The sequence below is a fragment of the Tursiops truncatus genome, chromosome 16, assembly GCF_011762595.2.
Source record: "Tursiops truncatus isolate mTurTru1 chromosome 16, mTurTru1.mat.Y, whole genome shotgun sequence".
NCBI classification, from domain to species: Eukaryota; Metazoa; Chordata; class Mammalia; order Artiodactyla; family Delphinidae; genus Tursiops; species Tursiops truncatus.
This window is the reverse complement of record NC_047049.1, coordinates 32,355,216-32,378,613: the sequence shown is the minus strand read 5'-3', so window position 1 is coordinate 32,378,613 and position 23,398 is coordinate 32,355,216. Positions and strand designations below refer to the sequence as shown.

Here is a 23,398-nt window from a genome sequence, read left to right as displayed (position 1 = left end):
AGACACACCAGCTTGCTCTCCCATATACCTGGCCCCGCCACTGGGTTGTCTCCCTCCCAGCTCAAGTCTCATTTCCTCACCCGTCTGACCCTGCAGACAGCTACATTTGTGTGCCCTGGATGGTATGCTAGGGAGGATTTCAGTTCATGGGTTTAGGAGGCTGGGCTGGAAGCAGGAAAGTCTTCTTTGAACCGGCTTCTGCTGGGGGTCTCATTCCAGGCACGAGATAAAGTACAGGGTGGGAATGAGCACAGCGCCTGGGAAACAATGAGGAAGTGATTCTCAGCAATGATCTGTGGGCGGATGCAGTGAGGCGTAAGGCTAATTTGGTAGATGTGGTCACAATTTGGAGAGAACAAGGTGAAAATTTGGACCTAAAGCATTAGAAAGCCATCAGAGGCTCGTAAGCAGGTTGAATTTTAGGAAGGAGAGACCAACAAAAACATGGTATAGGTCAAGAGCCTGGAGGTGGGACACCCTCGGAAGGAGGGAGAGTAGTAGTTACAAACTTGCATGAGTATTCCCGGATCAGGAATGGTGCACTCAAAGTAAAGGGCCAGAAGCCAGTGTGAACCTACACAATTTTCGTTGGCACAGGGCAGTGCTTACCGGAAAAAGATTGGTCATGAAAATTTAGCATCATGGGGAGAAAAATGAAATGTAATAAAAATTACGGTTGGTTAAGAATGGAGGCATTTTTACTATGACACAGCCCCACTGTGAAAACCTCTGCATCTGTGCCAAGGGGTGACGCAGTCGGCTCAGCCCAAGGGGCTGGGAGCGGGGCCTCCTCGGGCTTCCATAAAGCACAGATCTTGCCCAAATGTGGAAAACCTTTAGGGACATGAAAACCATGAGGGATCCATAGCCCTGATTTGAACCAAGCAGAATAAACAAACCCCTGCCCAAACTGGAACTCACTGGACGCCTTTCAGAGTTATCCAAGGGGAAAGGCTGGAGGCCTCAGGGGTCTTCAAGTGGGTTAATATCTTGTTTCACTGATTCACTCCAGTCTGATATAACTGCGTGCTCTTCGGTCTTTGTCCTTTTCTGTAGCATCTCTCAACACCTCAGTTGCAAACCCAGACATGGATTGTGTTCTGAACCTAAAACATATACAGTACCTTTTTTTTTTTTTTCTGCTAATGAGATGTTAAAGCCCAAGTTAGACCATCTGGAAGTGTGTTTCATGTTCAGGAACTGGATTGGAAAAGTTCCAGAGAGCATTCACATTTTCCATAGACAGGGTTTTGGTAAGTTCCCAACCTCTTAAGCTCTTACCCTGTCTCTAGCCCACCTCTAGGAAATATAAGGTAATATAACACACTATGAAAACATGTGCTGAGTGCTGGCCATGGCTTTGTCCTAGCCAGGGATGAAAACAATGAAAAAAGGCAGTGTCCTTCATCTCTAGGAGTCATTGATTTAGTTGACAGAAAGACTGACGTTCGAATATGTGGTTACACTGTACTGTGACACATATGAGGCAAAAATTAGTGATTAAGAGTGTGCACTTTGGTAACAGACATACCTAAATCCCAGATCTACAACAGACAAGCTGTGTGACCTGGTGCAGATTACTTAACCTTTCTGTTAACCTTTCTAAGTTGTATCATCCTGCCTGTAAAATGGGGACAATGCAGATACTTGCCTCAGAAAATTATAACAGGATAAAATCAATGAACCTAATGAATATAAAGTGATTAGCGCACTGTCCAAAACAAATAAACAAAAAAAGGTGGAGATGGAGCAAATAAGACATTCCAGAAATAGCAAGAACAGAGGCTTAGATCAGGATGGTTCTCCGAAGTGAATAGCAAGGGGTCAGGTTTGGCAGGAGGGAGGGGGCATGGAGGGAACTGTGGGAAATGGAGCTGGGGAGGGTGCCCTCGTCTGGAGGCCATCTGGAGCTGCAGGTGGCCCCTGGGTCAAGGCAGACCTCAGGAGGATGGGGGTCCAGACAGAGCTATTCCTGGCTCTTGCCCTCAGAGCTCATTTCTCCCATCCACCCCCATCCCTTCCCACGATTCCAGGCTGCATCAACCACCAACAGCACCTCACCTGCCTCGAAGGTCTCTCTCATCTTCCCAGTTAGCTCAGGTGGATCATACACAGGTAAATTCCTTTTTCTCCTTCTCTGCCTCAGCTGTGAGAAAATTGGAATTTTTTTCTGAATGCAAAGTCTTCCTCTAAAAAAAAAAAAGGATAGAAGGATATGAGGGAGGAAAAAGAGATAGAAGAAGGGAAAGGGAGGGAAGTGGATAGGGGATGGGATGGACATACAGATGTCCAGTAACAGACATGTTCAGCAAAGCACAGACTACCTCATATATCAAAAGTGGGTCACAAAGATCAGCCTTGCCAGTGGATTCCATTTGAAGGACTTCCTGTTCTTCTCTTCCTTGCTTCTGTCTGAATGTCTGGTGGACTTGGAGAGATTACACTAGCTATCTGAGGAAAAGTCTGCTTGCCGACATGGATGCCACATCCCTTCCAGAACCTTCTCATCTGTCCACAGTGGGGGGAGGGGGAAGCCCAGGACTTAGATTCCTTTGGCCTTAGGCTGTGTCACATTCCTTTGTGTTTATCAATCTCTCCATCTGTTCATTCAGTGACAGTTACTAAACTCTCCTCTCTGCAGGCGCCCTGCCGGGAGGGAGTTGCAGATAGAAACATAAGCTATAGGAGGTCCAAACAACAGTACTACAGACTCTGAAAACAGCACCAAGAAAGGACCAGGGCTACCCAGAGCACCTTTGTATCACATATATCATACCCAAAGGTGACTGCTTAGTGTTTAACTTGGACATAAATTCTGGTGGTATTGTTTTTTAAAAAGGTTACTCTTGTACCTTTATTACTTTGGACCTAAAAGCAAAAAGCCTGCATTGCTTTAAAAATATTGTTATTAAGACTAACTTCTTCTACTGCTCAATTTAGTACAAATTAATGAGAAACCATGTATTTATGAAGTGACCTATGGTGGAATAACATAATTGTAATTTCGGCTCCTATGTTGAAAATGAATTTTTGATTATTTGATTATTCAGTCTCTCTGAACCTTAGTTTTCTGTATCCACGAAGTGGAAATAATAGGCTTATCGTATAAATCAAAGCAATGTAGGGGCATTCAATTTCCTGACTCTAAGCCATTTATAAAACTAAGCTGTTGTTGTTAACTGCTGCAGATAATTGTGATGATAAGTAATGACTATGATTGTGGTCCTGGGTGTGGGTTTGTGAAGTCAATGGACTTATTTTCTGCTATATCTGGATGCTTCTTTCCCTGTGGCCACCCTACTTACAATGACACTCCATCAAAGCAGTGCTTCTCAAATAGTAACGTGCATCTGAATCTCCTTGGGACTTGGCTGAAATGCAGATTTGGATTTACTAGGTCTGGGGCAGGGACTGAGATTCTGAGTTTCCAGAACATTCCCAAATGATGCAGTTGCTGATGGCCAAGACCCTCATGTTGAGTAACAAGACTCTAGATTACCTCTGGAAGCCTCCTCAAGGGACCTTTCTGTATCTCAGGGCTTTTGTGTCACACACCTTTGCCTAAGGAGAACTAACTCATCCTCTGAGGGCCAAAAGCTTCCATGCCAGGCCTACGCCTGGTCTTGGAGCGGGAAGCCCACCTGCTGCACACAGAACAAGAGCCCCATCCTGCGGCAGCACCCTTTGGTTGCTGCCACACACAGGAGGCAGCCTTTTAAAAAATGTTCTCCTGTTTGTTGGTTCCACTTCCCCTTAAGCTCTAATCTTTGGCTCAGAAGGCATCTTCAAAGCTTGGTGTGGTCAGTTCACCAGCCTATTTGAGTCCGTCTTTGAACCCTGGGGCACTGGTCTGAGCCAATCAAGTCCCCAGGAAATGGATTTCTAAACCCAAAGGCACTTGCCCTATTTCTAAGAGCTACACGTAACTCAACCAGTGCGAGTAATAGAAACAATAATAACTATCATTTATTGAATCAGGAACTACATGCCATAAACTGTTCTAAGTGCTTTAGCAACACCAACCCTCTTGCAATTGAAAATGTGGTCCCAGAACCAGAAGAAATCTCAGACCCCACCAAGACCTCTTGAATCAGAATCTGCATTATTTCAACAACAAAATTCCTAGGTAAAAATCCTGGGTTCAGTGCTAGCTGTGCCACTCACTAATGGTGCAAACACTCTTTTCTCCCTTGCCTTCTGTCCTCAATCCCTTGGTCTCATTCAGTTTCAAGGTCACCTTGAAAAGACCACAGGTCTTTCCCATTGACAAAGATGTTTGAGAGTTCTCTTTGGTGCCCAGGATTGGTGGTCAACAGCTGTAAGTTTCACTCAGAGTGGCCAGAGAGGATTCTTCCTTCAGAGATGGCAAGGGTCCAGTTGGGTTCCTTCAGGTGAAGAGCTTACAGAGTGATTAGATATGATCCACCAGCTGTTAAAAAATAAAATCTCTTTGTATTATTTATATATGTAACTGTAGACAAAAAGGAAGTCACCCTGAAAGAAATAACAGACCAGTAAGTAATTGGGCCTTCAACAGAATGAAAAGCCACATGTCCTTTGTGTATTAATGACCTATTCTCTCCCTTTGCCAACTCTCATGTGCTTATAAACAAGTAAATAATAACACATTCCTTGGGCATATGACAACCTTCCCAGAGTTCATGTGGAAACATGTAGGTCTTCTATTAATGGCCCAGCCACTATACTGTTTTGTGTACACATCATGTAATTCCCAAAGCAACCTGGTGAGGTAGGCTCGTGATCCCCATTTCAAAGATAAGAAAACTGAGACTTAGGGGCCATAAATTGGTACCCCTACAAATTCCAGTTGCTTAAGAAGAGCTTGAGAAGGGGGAAGATAGCTGGTGGCTTTACCTGCTGTTGTCCTGAGCTATTCCCTCTGGCCCCCAGCTTGCCTGTCCCTGTCCACAAACCAAGGCCCTATGGTTAGGCTAAGTGGGTGTCTCTGTTTTGAAAGGCGTTTTGGGGACTTCATAGTGATCCCACCCCCTTCCAACTTCAGAGGTTTGCCAGAGTATTTGTCCCAACCACGTATGATATTTCACTTCTAAGGAGTTTAAGAAAATTGATTTTCCCCATCTTCTTGTTTCTTTACTGGTGTTTTGTACTCCTTCCAGCTGGGAGTTCACAGGAAGCTGAGCAGATGGCCTGCTCCACTCTGAGAGATTAAGTACAGGGTTAAGCAACTAGAGAGTGGCTGAGTGGGATTTGGGCTTGGTTCTGTCCCACTTCAGAGCCCGGGCACCTGAGCGCTCTCCCGCATTGCATGTGAAGCCTAGGGCTCCCCCTTCACCACCTCCTTACCACATGCCTCTGGTGGGAGGCATGAGAATGAAGGTGCCCAACGCTCCCAGGCATGCAGCCCTAGTTTGCCCAGTCAGAGCTGGCAGCACTCCGGCTCAGGGTCACAGATACAGAGACTGGGCAGTCTGAACTGTTTATGTCCAGGTATGGGCACCAGTACCTCCTTTGTCTCTGCTGCTCTGACAGAGGATGACAGTTGTTATTCCAGGTCCTATGACTGTTTTATACCAAATCAGAGAGGAACTGACCTCAGGAAGGAATTATGAGGTCTCTCCAAGACATGATGAAACCTGTGTGTGTTTTCTTTCCACATTTTATTGGGCTGCCTCCACCCTTCTTCCACCTCCCACTGCCATCATGGACATCACTTCACAGAGCCAAATGGCCTTACTTATCCCCTAGGCTTTGGTCTAAGAAGGCTTTTGTGAGGATTCCTCTCAGTATCTCAGAGTAGAGGATAGTCAAGAGGCTGATGCAGATATCCATGCAGGTGGGAATTGAGAGAAAGCAGTGAAAATGGGATGGAAGGGACTAATTCTGGAAATAACTGGTGGACGAGTGGGTGCAAAATCAGCCCAGGACATGGAGGAATAACAGATGCCTCCAAGATTTTGGATCTGGGGAAGTAAAGGTGGTACCCTAAAAAGAAAGGGCAAAGTTAGATCGAATTTGCATAGCTTGACTCTGAGGTGCTGGGATGTTCACATAGACACTCCGAATAGAAGCATCAGGATTGGAGCTGAGGTAGAGGTCAGAACTGGAATTACACATTTGCAAAGTCATCTGCTTAGCTGTGATGGCTGCAGCTTGAGATGAGCTTTTCTAGGAAAGAGAGATGAGAGAACTGAGACTGTAGAGTTCAGTCTCAGGAGCTGCAAGGAGACTCAGAAGCCAGTGCCGTTGCTGGAGAGGTAAGGGGAGAGCCAAGATCGTGTAGTGTCCTGAGCCAGGACTCAGGGGAGGTCCATGGTGTGGGGCTTAGACTTGTAGATTACCAGGCTCCCTCTACATGACAATGGCATGGTGATTTTAATGCACCAAATCATAATGTCCTCAAATCTATCATTAGCCACTTTGGCATAGCTTTTTTTTTTTTCCTGTTAAAGGTGGCTTTGACTTTGTCAGCAAAGATCTTCTGCTTAAATCATCAAACATAGTCAAAAAGCTATTAATTGCATAATTAAATACAAAGCAGTTCCCGTACAGCCTTGTCCACTACTAGATTAGATACATCCCATAGGTTGAATTCACGTGGTAAGTACCTACTGAGTACTTGACTTGAAATAGCATTTGGTCAACAAGTGGGACATGGTGAATCCTAATGCCTTCCAGGTTTTGGTCCCATTTTAGTTGAAAAGGGGAAATGAGTTTTGAGTTCGTGCATAAATTTAACTCTGGTACCTAGAGTACAAGAAATGGTGAAGAGAATGGACTTTGGAGTCAAATGAGTCTAAGTCAGAATCCTGGCATCACTACGTAACTACCTGTGAATATTTAGGCAAGTTCCTTAGCCTCTCTGAGTTTCTTCAGCTGTAAAATGGAATACTTAATCATAGTCAGACCAGAGTCACTGATAGGACTAAAGGAGATACTTAATAAAACGTTAGCAAGTAATGCTGTCAGTACCATTAGTGTTGCCTTTTATGGGAAAAAAAAATTCCAGGTCGGTATGTGTTTTTCTTATTAAGTGACTTTGACCTACCCAAAGTCTGGTACAGGTCAGTTCTGCAATAATATGTTCTAAATCAGAAATAACACGCACAAGTTTTCTCTTAAGTCATAGAGCTATTTTAATTGATGCTCATATCGTCACAGGTTGAAAATGTGATTATAATAACAAACAATAATAAAGAGTATATTTTCAACATGAATTTTTAAAATATATATTTCCTTTCTTTAAAACAAACATAATTTTTAAAAATATCAGAGTGTTTGTGATTTGGAGTCATGGTTACAGCCATGTCCCAGTTTGCCATCTGTTCTTGTCCAATGTACAGGTCCAAGTTAGGGTCAGAACTGCAGTTAGACAATAAATGTCTGCTGGTCTCATACAAAGCTCTTCTCAGTTAGACTGTGCTTACACACACAATATATTAATATAAAATGAGTGTACAGTTAAGCATATGAAAATCAAAGTAATGCACTATATTAATAGAATAATGGACAACAACCACATGATTTTCTCAATAGATGCAGAAAAATGATTTGACAAAACCCAATACCCTTTTACAGTAAAAACACTCAACAAAATAGGAACAGAAGGGAACTTCCCTAACCTGATAAAGTGCATCTATGAAAAACCCACAGCTAACATAATGCATAATAGTGGAAGACTGAGAGTTTTCCACCTAAGATCAGGAACCAGACAAAGATATCCATTCTCACTACTTCTATTCAATATTTTATTGGACGCTCTAGCCAGGGCAGTTAGGCAAGAAAATGAAATAAAAGGCATCCAAACTGGAAACAAAGAAGTAAAACTATCTCTATTATCAGATAACATGATATCGTATATAGAAAAACCTAAGGAATCTACTAAAATACTATTAGAACTAATAAATGAGTTCAGCAAGTTTGCAAGATACAAGCGCAGTTGTATTTTTATACACTAGCCATGAATGAACAATCTGACAGTGAAGTTACAAAAACTATTTCATTTACAACAGCGTCAAAAATAATAAAATACTTAAGAATAAATTTAACAAAAGAAATTCAAGACTTGTGCACTAAAAACTACAAAGCATTGTTGAAAGAATTTTAAAAGACATCAATAAATGGAAAGATCTCCTGTGGTCATGGATTTAAAACTTAATATTGTTAAGATGGCAATACTCCCCGAAGTGATCTACTGATTCAGTGCAATCCCTATCAAAATTCCAGCTGCCTTTTTTGCAGGAATCAATAAGTAATCAATGCATTACTACAATGCATGGCAAGATGTGATGGATATTTCTTTTCATATGAATAAATGAGGATTTTTTGAAAATGTTTGATTATTGGTGGGCACCACACCAGAGGGTACAAGTTGCAGGTTATAAAAACAAAGCAAAACTTTCCATAGCCTGAAATGGTTTGATATATGACTAAGTCTCTCAATCTGGCTTCTAAGATCAAAGGCCCCAGAATTCCTTCTTCGTCTTTCAAATGATGAATTCATGATGATAAAAAACAGCTAACTACTGAGAGCTGAATATGCACTAAACGTTTTACATGCATTTTCTCATTTTAATTCCCCTATCATCACGGTGACATGGTTGTAGAGAACTTACCCGAGGTCATGCCACAAGTCAGTGCCTGAGGTGGGCTGCAGCCCCACACTTGTGTGACTCCCAGGACCTCACTCATAACCACTGGATTATACTCTCTGTTTCCCTGTTTTCTCCTTCTGGGGGAGATTCCCCCCAAGAGTTTACAGCACTGGAGGTTCTAACCACAGCAAGTAGGGGAGACAGTGGAGTAGAGAGGGAATACCCTGGACTGGGAGTTGGGGGCCAATTTTGCCAATAATCAGCTCCATGACCTTGGGCAAGAAGCTTGACCTCTCAGAGGCATAGCTTCCTGATTTGTAAAGTGTAGAAAATTTGTCCCAACTATTCCTGAATGTAGTCCTTCCAGCTCAAGCATTTGGCCCAAGTCCTGCCTCATTTACCTACGACTGGGAAAACATTTGATTGTCAGTTGTACAGAAACACTGAGACGAACAAATCCTTCAAGTCAGTGTAGGGTGGTGATTTGGGGAGCCTGGACTTTGGTGTTAGACTGATGTGGCACTGCTTCCATCGCTAATCTCAGGGTGATATTGAGCAAGTTCTGTAACCTCTGTCCCCATCAGCTAACATGGGTGTAATAGCATAGGGTGCTATGGCATAAAGTGCTGTGAGGACCGAGTGAGACCTCTTTAGGGAGCTTAGTGCAGTTCTTAGTGTACAGTAAGTAGTGGTTATTATATATTTAATATTATAATTTATTTAGTGTTATTATTATTGATGGTTATAATTATAAAATAGAGACACAGAATCCCTTAAGGGTAATTAGTATATGTTTAAGTAGCTCAGCCAGATCAGACTCTGGAGTTCAGGTGGCCTGCTTGGGCTGTGTTCTAGAACTAGCCACATCCACTGGGTTGGCCATCAGGAATGTGCTGCTGGGTACAAGGGCATTAGATTGTCACTGACACTCCAGAGTTTCCCTCCTATTAACTTGGAGTCAGTAATGCCATTTTCCTCTTAAGCACGGCATCTTATTATAGCTTACCATGTGAATTTTGGCTCAGTTAATTTTGTTTACCCAAAATCATCAGAAATAGATTGGTGATCAATGAGAGAGACTGCTAAAACATTTGGTTAATGTGCCGTGAAAAGAAAAGAAATTACTGCTCCCTGGAAATTTCCCAGTGTGGGCAGGGAATTTTTCTCTCTTTCAAGGTTTTTGGAAACATAATAAGCACATATAATGGTATATTTACAAATTCTATCACAGTTTTATTTCTAACAATAAAAAATAGTTAAACATAACATTGACTACTAAAGAGCCATTAAGATCCAATATTAGAAAACTAGTTTTAGAGTTGGGGAAATGTGCACTATAGAGTAAGTTGGGTTTTTGTTTTAAGTTTAGAAAAAAAGTATGTGTTCTGATGCTAATTTTGTAAATGTTTTATATATAGAGAGAGAGAAAAAATGTGAAATGCTACAACAAAAATATTAGCAAGATTATCTGTGGGTGTAGGATTATTGATTATTTTAATTTTCTTCTGTATATGTCTCTAAATTTTTTATACTTTCACAGTGAGCTCATATTTCATTGGAAATCAGGGTGCAGAGTTACTTTTTATTAATAAGAATTCTGTCAGATTTTTTTCTTCTAAGAGGCTCTTCAGTCCCATAAGGAGTTTTATCTGAATATGGCTTAATTCTCAACCTAGGCATATTGGTTTTTTCTTTTTTTTAAAGTACAACTTAGAAATAATATGCTTCATTGATTTTGTGAACTTGTAAAGTCATGCAGTTTTGAGGACAAACCAGACACATTTGTTGCAAGATTGATTGTTACTCTGAAAACCAATAACAGATAATGAGAAAGAATCACCAGTTAACTAACCTTTCTCTAAACCCATTACTTCCCTGTTGAAAGCAATTTTCAACTCTGCCTGAGATTGTCTTTAAGCCAACTCTGAATCTTTCATAAAATGAAATCAACATCCTTCCTCTCCTGTCTTATCTTATATAATTGGAATTGTATCACTCAAAGGCTACTAAATGTGGAGTTGATGAATCCAGTGCTTAAGTTAAAAAAATAAAGGGATTGTCTACAAAATGAATTCAAATCAAAGAAAAATATATAGAGTAGATATAATAAAAGTTTTTCGTACTTTCTTCCCTAATTGTAATTTGAAGAAATTTTTCAAAACCAGTATTGCAATATATGGAAAAGATCTGAGCAGCTCAAATGCCAAACCAGTTTGTGCCCATGAGAAGATTAGAATTTTGTACTCTGGATGAATTTTTCAGATACCATTTTGATATATTTTTTAATACTGTCAAACCTGCGTTAGAAAAAAGTTCAATGAAACAGAACTGTGCAATATATAAACACTTTCATTAGCTTGGTATGTACTAGACAGATACAAACATATACCTACATTTTTAAAATTCTTTTTCCTCCAATAGGTTCATATTCCATTGTTCCCAGCTTGCTTTTTTTTCCACTTAAATTTTCAATTTTAGTACCTATGAATTTACCTCACTTTGTCTGTATTTTTGCAAGAATTTCTGTCAGATAAAATCCCAGAAGTGGAATTGCTAAGACAAAGGGTATGCATGTTTAAGTTTTTGTTTTGCCTTCCAAGAAAGTCTGTGCCCATCACACCACCACTCACAGAGAGTGAGAATGAAAAATAACATTTCAGAAGCAGAGCTATGTGGCAGGTTCTCCCAAAGGTTTTACCTTTGTAAATATATACATACATACATACTAAGCTACCATCAAAATATAATGCAAGTACTATATTCTATTTTTCATTAAAGTCAGATTCCTGTAAGGTATAATCCTGCCTAACTTTTCAACCACCTCTCTCCCTACCCGGAAAAGACTGTGTGTGTGTGTGTGTGCATGTGTGTAACAGAGAAAAACAGAGAAACAGACTCAGCAGGAAATCAGGGGAATCCTTCTCTCCTGCAGGAGATCTCTCAAAATGTTGACCATAGTAGATGGTAGACTTTTGGAGTCAGAGCTGAATTTTAGTTCCAGCCCCATCTCTTAGTAGCAATGAGTCTTTAGACAAATTGCTTAACATTTCTGACCCTCAATTTGTCGTTTATAGAATGGGGGTAATCACGCTTGCCTGACAGTGTTCTTTGTAAAAATTAAAATATGTTACTTCGTGCAAAGGGCTAATAAATGGTGAGGTGCAAGAGCTAGGTGAGTAGCTCTTGTTGAGATGCCAGAAAAGGATTAGGGTGACCAAGCCAAGAGCATCCTGGATGGTAAAGCTTTGAAGACTTTTGCAGAAAGACTTGAGGAAATAGCATTCTAGTTAAAATATACATTGCAGGGCTTCCCTGGTGGCGCAGTGGTTCAGAGTCTGTCTGCTGATGCAGGGGATATGGGTTCGTGTCCCGGTCCGGGAGGATACCACATGCTGCGGAGCGGCTGGGCCCGTGAGCCATGGCCTCTGAGCCTGCGCGTCCGGAGCCTGTGCTCCGCAACGGGAGAGGCCACAACAGTGAGAGACCCGCGTACTGCAAAAAAAAAAAAAACTATGTAATACTACCCCTTTCCAACCTCCATCCAATATCTTCCCCTCCCCCACCCATATTATAGTAGTGTTTATCAGTCGTCTCTCCTAGGATGTTCAGTATCAACAAGGATCTTTTCTTATTCACTGAATCCCAACATCAGTGTAGTCTTAACCCCATTGAGATACATTGGCAGCTAATAAGGCTGGCCCCTGGACACAGAGCACATCCATGGTGACCCAGGCTCAGCTTGGTGTAATGCCGAGTACTGGGCAAGGAGCCAGAATCCTCTGATTCTCTCTCAGCTTTTACCAGTTCCAGGGTTGACCACTCACAAGCTGGATTCTTCAGCAGATCTCGTAGCAATTTAACTCAAGCTTTATGAAAAATACAGTTAGCCATGCCAACCTATCATGGCTCCCTCACATTACGTTAAGAGAGTTTGTGAGATTACTTGGTAAACTCTAGACTTGCGTATGAGACACAGCAATAAAGACCTTTTGATAGGGATCAAAAGGCAAAAAGAGAAATCCATGGGAAGTGGCAGGTTTTGCTGAGCTCTAGGCCAAGCCCAAGGCTCTTACACGGCTTGCACCTAAACTAAAGTTTCTGAACAAGTGCTAACCCTGAGGGAGGGAGCAGAATTCCAGGGGTGGGAGTTATGAAAGCCACAATACCCAGGGCATTGGGTGAAGAGTTATCAAGGAAAAGTACTTATCCAGTGTAGAGGCTTTTCTGGATATTTCTGGGTTGCACAATTTGTGGACAGCCCCTGGGAATGGCAGTTCATAGGCAAGATGAGGGCTTTCTGATCACCAGAAAGGAAGAAAGGAACCAAGGATTAAGTGGATGTCTCTCATAGCAGCATCCCTCAAGGGAAGACTTGGCCCAGACTCCCCTCCTTCAAGGTGGGGCGATTGCCTAGATCCACCGGGAGACCCAAAAGTTTAGGCTGTATGTTTCTTCACGTATATGTTTGGATCCTCCTACCACCCCCATTGTTCCTTCATGAGCCACACCTGTTCTCTAGTGCCTTCTGGAAAATAAAGCTTCCTTCATTTTCTACAGTGATGCTCCATCTCTCCCAATGTATGCTACAGCCATCGGCAATGACTTGCAGTTTCCTAAATAAGCCATGGTCTCTCTCACCCTTAGACCTTTACATAGATCTTTACATATTGCCTTTGGCAATATGGTGGACTAAGGTTCTTTGTTTTTTTTATTTTTTGGTTTCATCTCCTGGTTTATTAACTAGCCACGGGCCGCATCAGTGACATAGGTAGTCTCATTCCTCTAATATTAGTTTTAAAAGTACGATTATAACCCAGCTATGTACACCAACATATTCCTTTCCAGAGGATTCTGTGTTTTCAGGGTTACTGAGGTGTAACATAACCAGAAGCTAGGATTCCATATTGATTTCCAGATCAGAAAATGCTCTATCCCTCCAGGTCACTTTAACATCACTATCAATACACCTATGGTAAAAGCAAGTTGCTTTTGCAAAAAGTTTAGTCATCCCAATGTCAATCTCCTGGTGTTTGGTACTGCTTGTAGAAAACGTTACCATTTGGGGGAAGCTGGGGGAAGGGTACACAGGATGTCTCTGTTATTTTTCCAGTTTCCTCTGAGACTACAATTTAAAAATCAATTTAAAAAAAATGTTACTCATGGAATAGAAGATAAACATTTCAGTTCAAATTTTAAAACAAAAATCTGAAAATTCTTCGGAGAGCTTGGGAGTCACCTAACAACTGTGATGCCTCAGTCAGGGGAAGGGTGAAGCCCAGTGAACAAAGGCTTATTTCCTTCTAAAGCGCCTTACTAACTGGCAGTGCTAAACGTGACATGGCATGTCGCTCTGCTCTCCCCAACTCCTAGACCAAGGAGGCTCTGAATTAGCGTCAGCTCACAATCAACAGGTGAGAGGGAGGCCCCCGATTTTGTGAAAACTCAGGGAGAGAACAGTGCAAATAATTTATTTCTGTCACTCGGCGTTTGAGGCTCACTCGCACCAACTGCACAATCCCCGGCCAACAGTCTGCCAGGGCTCAGAGCCCGATCGGGACCCAGGCTGGTCTGGGTTTCATCTCGCGACTTCCGACGGCACCAGCGGGTCGGCCTGGCTCAGGGCGAGCTGGTCCTTCTTCTCCTTCTGCAAGACCTGCTCCTCCCACAGCGCCTGGTCCCACCTGATCGTCGGTGAGCACCACGGGCTTGTACTTCTCGTCGAAGAGCCGCTCGTTGGCCTCCGAGTGCAGCTGGTGGGGCCCGACGGCGCGCAGATGTGCCGGCAGGTGCAGGAACTCGTCGTCGTTGATGTCACAGTCGCGCATCCGGGCCCCCAGCACCCACCAGCGGCCCACGAAGCCCACATCCAGGATCCGGTCCAGGAAGTCGACCCAGCTGGGCTACAGGTAGCGGCAGCGGGCCTGGCAGAGGCTGGCCTGGGCGTCGAAGGGGCCCGGGCTCACGTGGTGCAGGCAGCCGCGGCCCCGCAGCAGAGCAGCAGTTGCACGAACGCCTCCGAGTCACGGTTGCGCGTGGCGGGGCGCCAGCAGCAGGAGGGTCCCTGTCGCCTGGAGCAGCGCCTCCTCAAAGGCCACCGTGCCGCCCAGCAGCCCCCCGTACACGGCCGCCCGCACGGGTCGGGCCTTCGCCACCGCCACGTCCCCGCAGGCTTCAGCGTAGTCCCGGAGCAGCCCGCCCACACGCCGGGCTTTGAGGCCGCAGCGTCACCAGTCTCAACGCGGCTTCGGGGCCAAAAGGGACTAAGGTTGTTTGGAACCACTAACCCCACAAGCACCCGAGGCCCTGTTTCCCCCACTGACAAAACTTTTGAGGAGACTGTAATTCCCATGCAAATGATATAGAGATAGACAGCAAGGTTGAAGAGAGCTGCTGTGTGCTGTGATAGTATATGCCCCTCGTGGAATTTATTAAAGGCTCTGAGAAGTCCTGCAGTTAAAATAGAAAAAAAGAAAGCTTGTTTAACTTTGTTTAACCCAGTATGTCTCTAAATTATTAACCAAGGAACGGTGTTTTGCATAAATTCAGTGTTGCACACTTTGGAAAATACCCATTTAAAGCATGGGAACATTCTTATGAATTTATAAGAAGGAAAGGAGAGGGCACTTTTGGGTTTCTATATGCTCCATTCTAATGTAGTTGTAATGTAGTGATTGACGTGATGGTTCCAGGCTGAACAAAGAAGGGAACTGTCCATGCTCTAGGGTCAAATCCTTACCTTTGGAGTTTGAAGAGTTCATTTTATCAGATCAATGCAAGTAAGTAAGCACAAGAATTTGATTTATACTAACTTAAATCACTTGAGATGCATCTAAAATCCAGAATGACAATGTGATATTCTGTCGCTACATGAGGTTGTATGCTGAGTGATCAAGAACACGAGCTCTGAAGTCAAAAAGACCCTGATTCAGATCCCAGGTTCCTAGCTTACTATTTATGTGACCTTATGTGAGCCTCACATAATAATGCTATCTACCTCCTAAATTAATCCATATAAAGTACTGAACTCGGTTATCAGGGAAATAGAACTTGAAGACACTGTGTCTCACAGTAAATTTTGTTAGGCTGTTAGAGTGTCTAGAGATACGACCCTATTCTACTGTAGAATAACTATTAACTGGAGAACATGGGGCTGAGAGCAAACATTGACTGTAAATGAGATCGATAATTATATTCACCAGAAATTTTCTAAAAAATTTTTCACAAGAGAAGAACTACGGTTGCCTGTGGGATTAATGAACTTTGCTCCACAAATAATGAGGAATGATCAGGGGTCACAGAGCTCCTGGGTCTTTAATCCATCATAGAGTTGCCCATGTTGCAGAGAGGGAGATCTGATGGTGACTTACAGCTGAGAGTTGGGGCAACGTGGCCTGTGAATAGGAAAGAGGAGATTAAAGGGGAGCTCAGCAAGAATGAGAGAAAGCGGGCAGTATTTTTAACAGCTGCTGTTTAAATGTGGAACTTGAAGAACACAAAATATGTCCCCAAAAGATTTCTGGGATGTTTCTTTGTGGTGCATGATACAAAATCCCCGAGTAATCCTGCTTTAAGGAAACCTACACTAAAGGTCTACATTATGTTTCAAGGTTTCTAACCTCAGATTTGTGTTTCCTTTGAGTGTGATGCCGTGCTTATATTGAGACACATGGGGCCACTATATTTATTCGAGTTACACCTACCAGGCTTCTTTTTCTTCTTTTATTCAAATTTGTTTAGGTCTCCTTTATTGCTATTTCCCACAAATCACTAGATTCTTCTTCATTCATTGTAACATCATGTGACTCATGTCTCAAGATACATTGTGATTTACAATATATCATGTTATTTACATATTTTATTACATTATCTCTTCTCTTGCATATTAGATAAGCAGCTGTTTCATAAGATTTGGGAGTTACTTTTATTTCCTTCACAGAGTGCTATGCTTTGAAATCATGTCTTAGAGCTGGTTAATTCTGGGAAGACTTTCTATATATGGTTAATTCCACTGTACATAAATTATCAGTGTCAGAAACTGCAATCTGCCTCTGTCATCATTCAGGCTACATTCTGACTCAATCTGGGGGAAATCTGGTCACTTTCTCAACCATTCAGCAAGTTGGAGAGTGAAGCCACGTAGGCTTGATTTGAGTACCTGCCTTATTTTAATTATTTTCAAATATGAGCTTAGAGAGAACCAAATATGATTTTGTATTCCAAATCAACACAGGAACTCCCAGGACAGACCTGGTTTCCATTTTTCTGTTCCATCCACATCCTTATTGGTTAATTAATTTGAACAGACTGCGTGGCCCGATTTTTGGATCAGAAGATATGGTCGCCATACTCACAGAGGAAGGAATCAGGGAAAGTAGACTCCCCTTTAGGGAAGGTACATAATGAAGGGTAAGGCTAGTTGGAGTTTAAGGGATAAGGGAAGTTTTACTGGTTTGTATTTAAGGATGAGGGAAACTAATATCTGTGTAGGCAAAGAAGAGTCAGTGGGAAGAAAGGGATTGAAGGTGGAGCTATCCACTGAGGCAAAGTGAATTTGTGCTAAGGGAATAATTTTGAGCCTCTGAATGAATGTCTTTGGTGCTTCTATCTAATGCACTCATTAATTTCCCTCTCGCTACCACCTTCTTATTACCAGTTGTGGAGCAGGGAATGAGATTTATTTATTTTGTTTATTTAGATACATCTCCTCATTACCTATTTCTTCCTTACTTGTATAGGTGGTTCTGTCCCTGCACACCTCCAGGTAAATCTCAGTGGAATCAGAGTCTTTGAGGGCTGAATGTTGGCAGAGCAGACCGTGAAGTTTTGAAGCCTGGTGTGCAGAGGGTCCCTGGGTCTCCTGCGTATTCAGACATAGGGTGCATATGCCTATATGTGTACAGGCCTCCTCCCCCTACTGCCTTCTTCCCTCTTCCACTTCAATTGCTGTGCCCATGCCCACCTGCATTTCTTTTCATGGTGATGGTTAGTCCCGGAGGATGAGGAAGCAAATGGTACATTTTACTTCACTGCTACTCTGCAGAGTGTCACAGTGAACTGGTTAGGGAATGGTGTGCTAGATCAGTTCTGCTTCTGAAAACAGGAAACTAAGCCTTCCCCTACCCCCAAGGAGTGGGAGGGGGCAGGCAGGAGAGATATCAGAAAGGTCTCCAAAACGGGAGAGATAGTATAGAACTATTCACCAAGCAGAAACTTCAGTTGAGAAACGTATAAAATTTTGAATGGCTCTCAAGTAAATACCTGTCATAGGGGATACCAGCCTTGGTGTAACAGTGACTTTTGTTGCTTTATTTCAGAACGCCAACCAGGCACCTCTATGGCCAATTCCAGTGCCCTCCCTTCAAGTTCAGCTGGGATCAGCAAGGAACTGATTGATCTGCAGCCCCTCATCCAGTTCCCAGAGGAAGTTGCCAGCATCCTGATGGAGCAGGAACAGAATATTTACCGAAGGGTCTTGCCGGTAGACTATCTTTGCTTCTTGACCCGGGACTTGGGCACTACGGAATGCCAGAGGTCCCTGCCCTGCCTCAAAGCGTCCATCTCAGCATCCATTCTTACCTCCCAGAACGGAGAGCATAACGCCCTTGAAGATCTTGTGATGAGATTTAATGAGGTAAGAAGCCACTCTGAGATGTTTTGTAATGATTTTTAAGCATTTCTCCTTTTAGGTTTGTTTGTTACTGATATCTCATCTACCTGTCTGTCTGCCCACTTCCATGATGACTGTCTCTTTTCCAGGCAATGTCATCCTCTCTTTCACTTCACTCCACCCTTCAGCCTAATTGAGACCATCTCCATCCCATACCATTACCATGTCCACAAGCCTTCTCCCTTTGGACAACCAGTATCCCCCCCGCCCCATTTTCTCTATGCCCTTGCCAAAATATTCTCCCTGGGCCCATTTTCAAAGATTCTCCCCCTGTTCCCACAAGTGCTTTTAAGACCAGATGTCTCAATTTTGGGTTTGGCCAAGGGATCATGGGATCTGTCTGGCCCACTCTGTCTTCCACTATCAGACCTCCTCAGCAGAAATTAAACACTAATATACCTGGGTAAGGACAGCTGGGAGGAACATGGTCGTGAGGGGCAATGAAACACCTCATTCCTGATCTCTGCATCCCATCAAGCTCCTCAGCCCCAGAAAGTCCCTCCATGGCCTCCAAGGCCTTGCCAGAAGCAAGTTCTAAAGAGGACAGGTGTGACCAGAGTCTGGGAACACCTAGGAAGGAGGCAGTGTACGAGCTCTAGGCGCTCACTGGGAGGAAAAGAGCCAATGGCTAGCCACCCTGTGGTCCTGGACCAAGGATAAAGGACAGGATGGAGAGGAGGTCGCCATGCTATGCTAGGGTCACAGGATGCTCCTCTCTCAGGCTTAGAGAACACTTTCATTCCATAGCATAACCCCACACCCAGACCTTTCTGTTCTGTATTTTATTTCTTCTAGACTTCATTTCTATGTCTTGATTTTTAAAACACAAAATTACAGTCTGTGTGTTTGGTGGTTGTTGGTTGGTTGAATTCCACAAATACAGTAGTTTCCTACTTTAGTCATTTAGTAAACTACCTAAATGCTAAGAGGATGCTCCCATCCTAGTTTGTATATATCTCTGATTGACAGAGGATCAATCAGCCTTTGTTACTTAAACACTTTCCAACTATAGCAGTTCACCTTGCAGCCTCCATAGCCTTCCAGTCATGACCCTGGTGATGGTTGTATCACAACAGTGATAAAGCCCAGTGGATGGAAAGTATTAGAGGCTGAGCTCAAGCAATTCTGTATCCAGACATGCCTTGAGCATCATTCCTCAAAGGGAGATCCATTATCCATAGGAATTGCTAATATCCATCTAGCACCGTCATACTAATTATTTAATATGTGCCACTTATTTGTTCCTCACAACAACCCTGGGAGACAGATCCTTGTCATTGACCCCATTTTAGCAATGGGAAAACTGAGACATGAGGAGATGAAGTTCTTTGCCCAAGGTCACACGGGTGGTAGGTGACAACAGTGAGACTCAAGCCCAAAGAGTCAGGTCTCAGAGCCTGGGCTTTGAACCACAACAATATCCTGCCTCTCGCCTGTATCAGGCTCATACTGAGCGTGACACCTGCTAAATTGCAGATTCCTGGTCCACTCCAAACTGAGTAAGACAGACTCTCTGGGAGTCCACATGAATGCTTGTAAACCACACGGCCCCCAAAGTTGCCTTTTAAAATAAATCTGATGTTCTTGATTTTCCTTGCTGATAAAAACAGAGTGGAAAATGAAAGTTCCAGTAAACTGGGTGATTGTATTAGTGGATTTTACTGTATATCATGAATTATTTTAAACTTCCTGATCGACTCACTCAAACATCCTTAGGACCCTACCCTTGTCCTTTGTCGCTATTGTTGTTGTTTTAAATTCCACCTGAAGTTAAAAGTGATTTGCCTGAACTTTAAAAAGCTAGTTTTAAGTTAGTTTTGGAGAGGGAAAACTTGGATCTCTTCCATTTAGTACCATAACTTTGGGAATCAAAGATGAAACAGTGATTTCACTAATTCAGAATTAGTGATGATATGAACCACAGCTGGGTTAAGGCATGCTTGGGACTATCTCTGAAAATAGTTAAGCTAAGCAACTTCAAAATGTAAACAAGGTTTCTGGGAAAACACCTGAACTACTTAAAAGAACAGTCTGTATTCAAGTATTCTCAAGCATCTATTTTCATACATATTATGTGTATGCCGATTAAAAAATCAGTCTAATGTAGTCATTACAGGCAGATCCCAAATGACCTACACTAGGCAAAACTGGGAGAGCTAAATTCTAGTTGTTTTATATCCTTTCAGCTAAAAAGGCTTCATTCCATTGAAAGAGAATTCTTAAATTCAGATTTCACCTATTTAGAATGGTCTTGCCTCCAAATTAGCGTGGCTTTACTTTCTGTAAAGAAAAAGAAGAAAAGGAGCTAGCATTTAGGACTAGACTGGAGATTGTCACTTTTTTTCTTTTAATTTTATTGGAGTATAGTTGATTTACAATGTTGTGTTAGTTTCAGGTGTACAGCTAAGTGATTCAGTTATACATATATTCATTCTTTTTTAGATTCTTTTCTCATATAAGTTATCCCAGAATATTGAGTAGAGTTCCCTGTGCTATACAATAGATCCTTGTTGCTTATCTGTCAGTGTCACATTTTTTAATCCCACTAATCCTTATGACAGTTGTGTAAGGCAGTTATTATCTCTGACTCACAGGTGAAGAACGTGAAGCTTAAACAACAAGATAAATAATGATAGTATTGGACTGTGGTCCATAGAATAAAGTAAATATTCATGAGTCCATACTGATATAAATAAATAAGTGAATAAATAAATCAATGGGAGGAGAGGGAGAGGTACAGCTCTTACTTATAAAAGATTTCCAATTAATAAATGTAGAAGGGATGAGGGAAATGAGAAATCACCATTAGGACACCCCAGCAATAAATTGTTACAGGCGAGAACCACTGATGAATGCTAAAATTATTGAACAAAATATGAGAAACAAGATATTTGCATAGTCTCAAAGTATCTATTCACAAAATATGTATTAATTACAAAAGGAAAAATAGAACAGTGAGAACCCCAGTAGACACCCACCTTAAGTAAGTGCTCAAGGTCAACATGACCAATAATAAGACATATTGATGTCTTATTACTGGTCACATCTCCTGATGTGACGCACTCGGAAGGACTAGATGTAGTCTCTATGACGTATTTGCCCCCCCTAAAAAAATAACCTAACTCTAATCATAAGAAAAAAACCATCGGGCAACCCCAAATTGAAAGACATTGTACTCTTCAAAAGTGTCAGGGTCATGAAAGGTAAGGAAGGACAGAGGAATCATCAAAAATTAGAGGAGACCAGGAGTCATGACAACTAAATGCAGTTTGGGATCCTATTAGATCCTGGACTAGAAGAAGGATACTGATGGGGAAACTGGTGAAATTCTAATCAGGCATGTAGTTTAATCAGCATGAATGTATCAATGTTAATTTCCTGGTTTTGATAAAGGGACTATATTTAAGAAAGATGCTAACACTGGGAGAAGCTGGGTGAGCTATGTATGGGAACTCTCTGTATTTTTATAACTTTTCTGTAAATCTAAAATTACTTCAGAATTAAAAGGTTTAAAAAAATAGTGAAGCTCAGAGAGGTTGAGTCACTTGTCCAAGGTCACACAGTGGCTGAATGAATGTCAGAATCCAGATGTCTGTCTTTAAAGTCTATTCTCTTCTCAGCCAACTGCCTTGCCTCTCTACTTGTTAAATTATCAAGTTAAAGTTTGTAGTAAAACCAGAATTTCTGATTTTGAATTTAATTAGCCTCGGTCTCCTTTCCCTCTTCCCTCCCTCTCTCTACTTCTGTTCTAAACCTCCTGTGCATCTACCCTTTTTCTACTCCTACCATTTCTATTTTTATTGAATTTCCTATTACCACTCCATTCATTCACTTAAGACTTATTTATTGAGTGCCTACTATGCTATAACCTTCTCTTTTTTAATTGGCGTGTCACACACTCTTTTAAATAAGAAATGAGCAATATATGATGAAAATTTACAACATTATTAGCCCATACTTTGGTTCTGTCAAAATTGGATTCACAAAATAAATGCACTTTCCTCAGTGGAAGTAAAATATATATTTTTTGAACATGGGAGAATCTCAAAGACAAGAGAGAGACTACTAGATGCACTGCTAGTTACTTAGGAGAGAAGCGAATGCATTTGTTCATACATTCAGTCATTCAGTTAACGTGTTTTCAGCACTTCTCAGAAGCAGGAGACCATGGTGGATAAGCAGTAAGGGAAATGAATAACAGTCTGCGTCTGCCAGAAGCTACCAGTCTTAAATTGTAGTCAGGCATGGGCACAAATCACTCCCAAAAGAGGCAGAAAATACATGCAGTGTGAGTGGCACAGACGGTGGGAGCCGAGGTGTCTAGGTGGGTGATCAGAGCTCTCTCTGCTCAGCACTGGAATTTGCGGCTGGGCCTTGAGGGATGGCTGGGATAGAAGGGGACCATCACGGGAAAGGGAAGGAGGACATTCCAGACGAGAACACAACCAGTTCTTGTCATGAGCAAGAAAGATTCATGACCTAAGGAGGCAGCTTGCCGCTCGTTGTCAGTAAAACCTGAGCATGAGCTAGAAGTTTCCCGAATTCTTACAACTCTTTACGTAATGACTTAACTGTAACGTGGGGAAAGGGGAGAAAATCCCTGATGCCTCTCAAGCAATATTGCTTAACGTTAGTTCTTAGGAAAATATGGTTAAAATGCAATTCCAGGTACAATCATGAAACAACTGAAAGTGTTTGGCTTACATTAAGGAACGCCAGGAGATAAATCATTTAAAATCAATTTAGACTGTGGCTTGGAAGCAATTTGTCTCCCCATTTCCCTATCTCCTGCCCGATGTCAAGACTGGCACTCACCGGAGTGACTTCTCTTTATCCTTGCAAGTAAACAGAAGCAGGTACAAGGGGCTAGGCCCCAAGCTGGTGGTAGTCAAGGGGGCACTGGGGGTGGGCTCCATCCTGCTCCACTTGGTTTGGGAGACAGGGCTTCCTGAACCCTTTTGATCTGGACACCTCTCTGTAGTCATATCCTCGACCTAAAGCTCAAAGAGCCCGTGTTCTCTCTTCCTCCCTTCAGGTTAGGCAGGCTCACTTCCTGGCCACCCACGATGTCTCTTGCTCCGACCGGCTCAAATCATATTGTCCTTTTTCCCTCCTCTTTCTTCCTCTCTCCAGCCTCTACCTGTAGTCCACATTCCTT

The 23,398-nt window shown here is 42.4% G+C and overlaps 1 protein-coding gene, 1 long non-coding RNA gene and 1 pseudogene across 3 annotated transcripts in view; 1 reads left to right on the top strand and 2 right to left on the bottom strand.

Moving 5' to 3' along the window:
* Positions 1-23,398, top strand: part of PLCE1 (phospholipase C epsilon 1) — a 317,614-nt gene that overhangs the window by 171,913 nt on the left and 122,303 nt on the right. For both annotated transcript variants that reach the window (XM_073794169.1, XM_019939658.3), the window contains exon 4: positions 17,888-18,204. In XM_073794169.1, the coding sequence (XP_073650270.1) occupies positions 17,888-18,204 (317 nt within the window). The remainder of the gene's footprint in view (positions 1-17,887; positions 18,205-23,398) is intronic.
* On the bottom strand, positions 801-2,442 carry LOC117308523 (uncharacterized). Its single transcript, XR_004522617.2, has 3 exons — positions 2,325-2,442; positions 2,062-2,189; positions 801-1,106 (listed from the first exon to the last, which is right to left on the bottom strand). It is a non-coding gene; the product is annotated as an uncharacterized lncRNA (long non-coding RNA).
* Positions 14,037-14,922, bottom strand: LOC101338475 (mitochondrial import inner membrane translocase subunit Tim29-like; annotated as a pseudogene).